The sequence below is a fragment of the Hyperolius riggenbachi genome, chromosome 3 (assembly GCF_040937935.1).
Source record: "Hyperolius riggenbachi isolate aHypRig1 chromosome 3, aHypRig1.pri, whole genome shotgun sequence".
NCBI classification, from domain to species: Eukaryota; Metazoa; Chordata; class Amphibia; order Anura; family Hyperoliidae; genus Hyperolius; species Hyperolius riggenbachi.
Genome location: NC_090648.1, coordinates 258,584,317 through 258,593,108, shown reverse-complemented (window position 1 = coordinate 258,593,108; position 8,792 = coordinate 258,584,317). Strand labels below are relative to the sequence as shown.

The 8,792-nt window shown below is 39.1% G+C and overlaps 1 protein-coding gene across 13 annotated transcripts in view; it reads right to left on the bottom strand.

Moving 5' to 3' along the window:
- Nucleotides 1-4,587: 4,587 nt before the first annotated feature.
- Nucleotides 4,588-8,792, bottom strand: part of MAGI2 (membrane associated guanylate kinase, WW and PDZ domain containing 2) — a 1,075,940-nt gene continuing 1,071,735 nt past the window's right edge. For 9 of the 13 annotated variants that reach the window (XM_068276192.1, XM_068276193.1, XM_068276196.1 and 6 more), the window contains one exon: nucleotides 4,588-7,689. In XM_068276192.1, the coding sequence (XP_068132293.1) occupies nucleotides 6,911-7,689 (779 nt within the window). In that variant the 3' untranslated portion in view covers nucleotides 4,588-6,910. The remainder of the gene's footprint in view (nucleotides 7,690-8,792) is intronic. The other 4 variants (XM_068276199.1, XM_068276198.1, XM_068276200.1 and 1 more) reach the window with 2 other exon arrangements.

Genomic DNA, 8,792 nt, shown 5'->3' with positions numbered 1-8,792 from the left:
GTTTAAAATGAACGATCTAGCTTGGCGGATTTTTTCCAACGACGATCGTTTGCAAAAGTAGTACATTGTTGGAAATGGTCGTTCGTACTAGGCTTGACATGTGCATTTCGCTATTTCTCCATGGAACTTTTCATTTTTATGCGCAAGCGCAATAGTTGCTTTACGTGATGTAACGTTCGTTCTAACGATCAGATCGTTACACATTTTGACAAAATAATGACCTAAGTAAAGTTATTTTTTAAATTAAAAGTTCGTTCGTCGTTCACAACAAACGATCGTTGTCGCATGTGTGTACGTAGCTCTAGAATCAGTGTTCCCCAACCCTGTCCTCAAGGCCCATCAACAGTGCATGTTTTGTGGAAATCCACACAGGTAGTTAATCAGTTTCGCTGAAACACTAATTACCTCACCTGTGAATGTTTGTGGTTGTCTGCAAAAAGGTGGGCCTTGAGGACAGGGTTGGGGAACCATAACCTAAATTACAACAGGGGATATTTTAAGTATTTTTTCTCAAGGTGTTAATGTGTCCTTTTTTACACGTAAAATTATTTATTGTAATGATATTAAGATACTAATGTGAGGGGGTCTAGATCTCGGGGCTGCATTATAAAAGGGGTGTTCTATACTTACGATTAGAACAATGTAAAACCAGCGCCTGCCTACATTTCTAAAAGCTGCTCATGTAGTAGGTCTGTCCAAAGTCGCAAATCTCAAATTGTAAAAAACATTCAGCGCTTAAAGTTCATATATAAGATAATGAAATACTCATCAGTGACCAGTCACCAGTATCAAGTAAATTAAAGGCTTACCAGCCCACAATAGCCCGAGTTACAAGGCTATATATGGCTCTACCAAGATATCCTCCAAGTCTCCAGCTGGCAAGTGTAGATATCCTCAGAATCCTCATAAGGTAGATGCAGTCTCCCATTAGATAATTCTCAGGTCAGGATAACAGTAGAGAATGAAAGCAAGCATAATAGACCGGTCTAAGTGCAGACTGTTTAATGCTAGTAAAACACATAAAAACATAAAGAGTAAAAAACTTACATAAGGCGCCATATCCAAATAGGGAACACCAGAGATAAAGTGCACTCTGTAATAGAGTAGTAACAGGCTCAATAAAATGTGATAACACCCGTCTCCTTCCCAAGGACCACATTTTATTGAGCCTGTTACTACTCTATTACAGAACACACTTTATCTCTGGGGTTCCCTATTTGGATATCGCCCCTTATGTAGATTTACCATTAGCTCCCATCATGCTATTAGCCCCCATCATCTCCCGGGCACCAGGGTTAGGGATGAGCCTCTTGCCTTTAACGTTAGACAACGGTGCTTTGCAGAGGCAGAAGGGGTGCTAAATGTTAGAATAAAAAAAAAAAACGACAAAAAGTCCATCTATGATGGAAATGTTCTAACAAACATTACTCTTGTTTTTGACAAACAATTGCTGATCACTAGTAGCTCACAAGCACTCCAATATTACTTCTAATGCTTGGAAATCTTGACTGTTTAGAATTGGCAGGTGCTTTTAGTAAATAAAACAATGACAAGTTTAAAGATGGGGCTTGAATTTACTGATGTGAATATACATGAGCATCATACGAAAATAACATGAAACAGATTGGGAGTCACAGGTTGCAGAACTTTTAAAAAGATTGGTTCAATAATGCAGGCTCCAAGAGGCTCAGTGGATGCAAAGCTACATGCGCACTTTCAATATCAGTCCTGTGAAATGACTGTTAGCATTAGTTGTTAGGAATCCATGGAAATGATCACCAATAGGCAGGGTCAATAAGATGCAAGTAGTTCTGAGTTGATGCAGGAATACACAAATGTTATATGCAAATTTATGCAGCTTAAAAACAGACCATTAAAATCTCACCAGAGTGAAATGCGATTGGTCAATTTTCAAGCTGCATATATTTTCATAAAACATTTGCATCTCATTGACCACCCTCATTGCGAACAATGTCATCAGCAATATTCGGCAGTTATGTTCACACTAGAATTTGTTGATGGTAAAATCTAACATAGCAATAAAACACATAACCTGCGGGCCTTGGTCACACACACTTTTTTGCTGGGAGTCACAGATAGGAATGAGGATCCATCAAGCCTCCAAATCAAAACCAATAATGCAGCACCAATCTTGACTCGACCAATCAAAACCAGGAAATTCTCCAAGATTTCACATTTATTTGCAGCAGTTATATAGCACATACAGATCAGCACAACTTTTCGGGCGTGGAGCCCTTTATCAAGTGCTTGGCGTGGAGCCCTTTATCAAGTGAAACGTTGTGCTGATCTGTATGTGCTATATAACCCGCTGCAAATAAACGTGAAATCTTGGAGAATTTCCTGATTTTGATTGGTCGAGTCAAGATTGGTGCTGCATTATTAAAATCTAACATAAGTGCATACCTTTGGAAATCCAGTAATTGGTATTGTGACTGTATATATGCAAATCACTGTTAACCAATCTGTGATCTATTAGTGAGTCATGTAGCAGTTCTCACCAAGCTCTGTTTTCCCTGGGGTAAGGCAGAAGTTCTCTCAGTACTTTTCCCTCTTCAGTTTATTCATCAAGAGACTTTTCAAGAGACCATAATGAACTGTTGCCTGCCCAACAAAGTGCCTACCTGGCTTTAGAGTAAAGACACACACCACATTATGAATTTTGTTCAAAAGCCATGATCATTTCCTTCCAGATGAGGCTCGCTAATTGGTCGTTATACAACTGGCTATTACATTACAGCACATTTAAACATAGCATACTACTGAGACTAATGGTGAATAACTGTTGAGATAACTGCAGCATTACTGTGCAGAAATGGTTTGTAAAACAATAGAACATAATAGCAGAATCTATATATGAAACAAAATGAACAAATGTTTCAGGCAATGAATGATACCAAAAGTAACCGTGCTGCTTAAGGCCACATTCAGATGCATTCATATACCTGATGGGTTCTGGATTAGGGATGAAACACATTGCTGAACAAGGAGCGATTAGTTTGCATTTATGTACAAAACTGAAAGTCACTATTGCAGTATGCTTGGCACATTACCACCACTGCTGACCTAATAAAGCAGAATGTTTCTTGGCAGCGATAACATTTGCTGTGCTATGAAAACTCCTCGGAACAGCTAGTGGAAACTCATCCCAGCCCACAAGTATTATCATACACATCATGTCTGGCAGATGTAAAGTTGCCAGCCTGAGTCTGCAGCCCAGAACAAAAGACTCTCATGATGCTCTTTCTGATAGGACGTTATGGGCAGAACGCCATTCAGCTATGTCATTCTAATACTAGAGATTGGGAACGATAAAAGCCTGCCATGTGACAGCTGAAATGCCTAACCAAATGCTGAAGCGGTGTAAAGACTTGTGATCATTGTCAGGCATACACATCCATCACTGCACAGATATGCATATTGAGCTCTGTATAAGGGCATAAACATCAGTTGGATAAATTAATTACTAATCCTCCAAGCAGGGTCATGTGTAGAGGATGTGGAACACTTTTGCAGACATGAGACTCATGATGGTCATATATTGAGCGATGCATAAATATGGCAACTACCCACAATTGAATGAAGAATTTCAGTTCAACAATCATCATATCATCAGCGAAAGTTCAGGGGCTTACCTGGGTAATATAGTGCCTATGGCAACCACTGAAATGGCGCCCCCTCCTTCCCCTCTAAAAACAGCATCCTTTCTTGTGTACATGTGTCATGGTTGACTAGGTTTTTTTGGCTCAGAATATTGCTGAAGTTACTTTTTTGGAAATATCTCTTATTCCATCTCTTTCCTCTTTTCTAACACCAAGCTAAGCATGCCCTGTATACAAAAGTTAAGTAGCCATGTTCCCCAGATACAATAATTAGGCTTATCTGAAGTCTGAGTGACAGGGAGGCACAGGCACAGACATGGGGGTGCACAACAGGGGCAGGCATGGCGCCCATTGCACGAGCCATGCCTGTACCCCTCTAGGTACGCCTCTGCCAAAGCTTATTAGGGGGCCATTACTATTCCAATAGGGTTAACAAGATGCAGATAATTCCGAGTAGATGCAGGATTATAGAAATTTTGTATGCAAAGGTATTCAGCTTGAAAATGGATCAATCAAATTCCACCCTGTTGGGATTTCGATTGGTTCATTTAAAGCTGCATCAATTTGCATAAACCTGCATGAACTCAGAAATATCTGCATCCCATTGATCATCCTTATTCTCCACTGTCTAGTCTGCAGAGGATAGGCTAACTGAAGGTGATTTCTGACCTGCCATAAACACAATGAAGTTTCAGGTCTTCAGCTTGGGCACACTGTTACAAGTTTCACATTTAGTCAAATCTGCTGGGCAAACAGCACTGATAAGCTAAAATGTTCAGATTGTAAGAGAAGACATTTCAAAACTCCATTTCACTGCACTGTTATAATCTGCTGTGGTGTGACAATACATTATATCTTGATTTGATGTACTGCATCTTTGTGTATTAACCATGTATTCTGAGAACACATTACTACCAAAACGCTTCAGAACCACATTCTTGTGACCATTCATAAAATAATAGCAGTGTTTAGATTTTTGGATATATATTTTATTTGACAGTGTTTTAGAATATTATACAGTAAACAAGATTTATGTAAAAGTTAATTTAACCATAGTGGTGCATTTCATAAAAATAGTTGCTCACTTACAGCCTTTCTGTGACTATTAATACATGGAATTATATTTATAGAGATACAGCTGTACAAGGTAAATTCACAGCTAACACTACACAGAATTATAGTCTGGAATGGGGTTCAGATGACGTGCTGTCTACAGAAGTTATCAGATCTAGCTGCTTAATACAGTTACTGTATGATGGGACATTGCAATACACTCTGCCAAATAGAGCTTATGCAAGTATAATATGTTATAGATCACATTTCTCTGCTTCTTCGTTATCAGTGACACCTGGAAAACAAAAACTCCAATACTGGGACGCACACTTCACTACAGAAGCATTTTCCAAAGTGGATTCAGCAAGGAAATAATGTTGGCCCTACATGACTAACAGGCAAGAAATGGTATGGAAATTGGTAAAATGCTCTGTATTTGTGCTTTAACATTGGGGATGGTGATTTTTGTGTTTAAAGCTAAAGCTTCAATTCAAGCTAGCATCCAAATGCTTTGATTCCCCCCCACTCTTCCTTCCAAGGCTTACACAGAACATAAAGACATCTTATGCATGAATTAGAACAAACTAGATGATAACAAAGATCAGCGACAGACTTGTAAGTTATATGAAAATTGCACATGGGATGAAAAGCATTGTTAGTTGTGTGAAATATAAATGTACCCTCATCTTGCCTTAGACATCCCGCTAATATAGAATTTCTTTTTCATCTCTTAGATATTTCGGTATAATACTTTCATGAAAATATCTTTCTCAATAAACTGTTCTTGGTTGCATTACAAATATAGCGATCCTTCTGAAAGTGCAGTTGCGATTTTATAAGTTCCCTCCATATAGAGATATTAGAATCCAGATATTTGTATGGTGGAGTATAAGGCAAAAAAAGAAAAACTACTTTTTTATGTCTTCTTAGTTGTAACTGACAACCTGAATTCCTGACATTGATAGTTTTTTAAATTCAAAGAGTACCCGGGGCTGGTTGCCCTCAGGAAAGAGGACTGTTCCATCATGTCTAGCCATCTCCCACACACTGATTTTACACAGAAAAAAGAAAAAACTCTAGGTGAATGGTATGGATAATAGAAGGTGCTAGTATTGCCCACAATGCAGCATCATGAGAGATCATCTGAAAGTTTCTATGCTATACAATAAATCAGGACTCGTACTATATTTCCAAGCATCAATAACTTTGTAATTTAGCACATATCTTATGGATGCTGGGAAATATGGTGTGGGACATGACCGTCTCTCATTTGTCACCACTACTGTCCAAAACTCATTTGCGTCTACTTATTTAGTCCTCATCTGAAATTTTTGCACATTTTAGTTTTTGTTTTGTGAGAACCACCATGTATACCGTACCATACACTTGATCATTTGCAAGCGCAGACATTTAACTCCAGTTTTCATTGCTTTGAAATGTTTAGATATATGAGATAGTCACACAAAATGGCAATAAAAATGGCGCCACGTCAATCAGCACACTAACCCTCCATGGTAATGGGCAGCACACACCGTAATGTACATTGCTGTGTGAATCAGGCAGGTTAATGGAGATAGATTCCTACTGGACACATTATGGTGTGCAGATTCAAAGCTTCAGAGAAATACCTTAACCCCTGTCTAGATATGTTGATAGCAATATATTTACAATACCATCGTCGAATTACAAGGCATAATTCATTTTACTCCATCATACTCAGTGCAGTTTTGATTTAAGGCGATGTTCCAGTTTGTGATTGCTCTTTCTTTGTCTCTAAGATTTGCTACAGACAAGACTGGAGTGGATCCCAAATCCTTCATACAAGGAAAATTATATATATATATATATATATATATATATATATATATATATATATATATATATATATACGCATACATACTAAAGCTACACTGCACTGTTGACTCCTGGTGCACTCCCCGCTGTTTTGGTTCTTCCTGGTTGCTGGACCTCAGAGATAGGGAACTGTAAGCTCCAGGTACTGATGTACAGCTTTTGCATCGAAAGTACTTGCTTCTTTATACTGGTTAGACATTGTGCACAACCTTACAGAGATACAAAATATATGCTTCTGGTCCCAAATGAGTTTGTGTAGGTATATGCATGTGAAAATTAAAATAAATAAAAGAAAATTAAATTATCTGAGACAGAAGCTAAGAAAAAAAAAAAACGCTCCAAGTCTACGTGAAACAAGAAAAAGGGAACAGTCATATGTTCAGTTATCTGCTCATGGCTGACGAGCCAGATTTCAGGCCGCTAGGTAGCTTATCAGAGCCAGGAATTTTCCACGGTCCTGGTGAAACAGTTGCTTTTCGAGGTGCAGTGTTGCGGGTGTTACTGGTATGGGGATGCCCTTTTTGAATCTCACTGCATTTAGCTTCAGCATCTTTCTCCTCTTGGTCTATGGCATTCACTCGAGAGCTGGATATATTGCTACCGTACACCTTTGAGACCCCACCTGAATCCGACCTGCTCTGCTCAAGAGCAGTCACTGATTTTTTCTCACTGGTTGCATCCTTATATAGGTCTTTAGTACAGAAAATCCCTTCTCTGTTTGCTTCAGTGGACCTGGAGGTCCGATTTGCACTATCACTGACTGCAGAGTACCCACAGTCTCCCACATCACCAACATTCTTCACAGTCCCTTTCCCAGCAGAAATGGTCTTGCTACTGTCAGACTTTTTCTGTTTTCCATCTTGAAATTCTTTTTTGAAGCCATCTTCACGCCTTGACCTATCTACTTTCTTCGGGCTTGCTGATCTCTCTCTTGACTCACCCAACCGTTTCTTTTTATGACCATTTGCAGTAAGCTCCTTTGGTTTTCCCATATCTTGTTCCCTGTAGATATCCCATGCTGGCTCTGGGTGTATCTGGTGAGTAGGGTCAGAGGGCAAGGCTGAATGTGATGAAGATAATGGTGCAATCATGTCTTCAAGAGAAACTCCTACTTCCGGCCCTGGGGAGGTGGCAGAGGGTGAACTCCAGGAGTTTGGTTCGTCTGTCAAAATTAAACAGAAATATATAAGAATTTATTCCACTGTCATATTTTGATCTCTGATTAGCTGTCATGCTAAGTGTAAAAGATCTCAATAATTCACATTTCTATAATCATTACATGCAATAAGTGTCTCAACCTTATAGAAACCACAAAAAGCCTAGAATAGCAACTCTATTGCTATGAAAGAAGTAAGATGTTGTTCAGAAACTTGAAATTACATGAGCTATGACTACACTAAAGCAACACCCTAGCAAACAAGAAAATAAACCTTTTATACAGGTTATAGTTAAACCAGGACCTCTGATAGTTTAAAGTCCTAGTTCCCTCTCATGCAACTTTTATAAAATATGAGAGGAGACCATGCCATTACTCCCATAATTGTCATATTTCAGGTTTTGGAAGAGTCTATAATGTGACTCAGAGGCCTATGCACAAAGTATAGAGCTGCCAACAGAGTGGGAGTCTGCTCCCCTGCCCACAGCCATCCCTAGGGATGGTCAGTGAGATGCAAATTATTCCAAGTTGTTGCAGGATAATGTAAATTGTGTATTTAAGCAGACCAAACATATTCCAATTTGGTGGAATTAAATTGGCCCCTTTTCAGGCTGCATAATTTTCATATAGAATTTGTATAATCATGCATCAACTCAGAATGATTTGCCTTTCAATGACCATCCCTAGCCATCACCTGACCTCACCCAGCATAGAGTCCCCTCCTGGGAAGCACAGAGAGGAGAGAGGCAGGGTCAACTCTGTGCTCTGATTAAAAGGCTGGTAAGTCCCCCCTCACAAATCCCCCCTAACAACCTCCAAAAATGGTTTGTTCAATGCAAAAATCTTTCTGAATTTCAGATTTCACACAATGTGCATTAAAAGAAAAAAAATGCAGGCCTGAGTCCAAGTATGTTATGAAAATATTTCACACAAATGAAAGCCTAGAATTGTGTAAAATGTGTCATGACGTATATTTCTGAAATGACCTCCTCTATCTGAACTCAGCATAATGATTTTTTATAGAATAGTCTGAAGTCTCCCGATTTCCTTTGACCCAACCTCTAGCCTGCTGTCTAAGCACAGAGGACCATCGCTGGACTGCCTGAAGC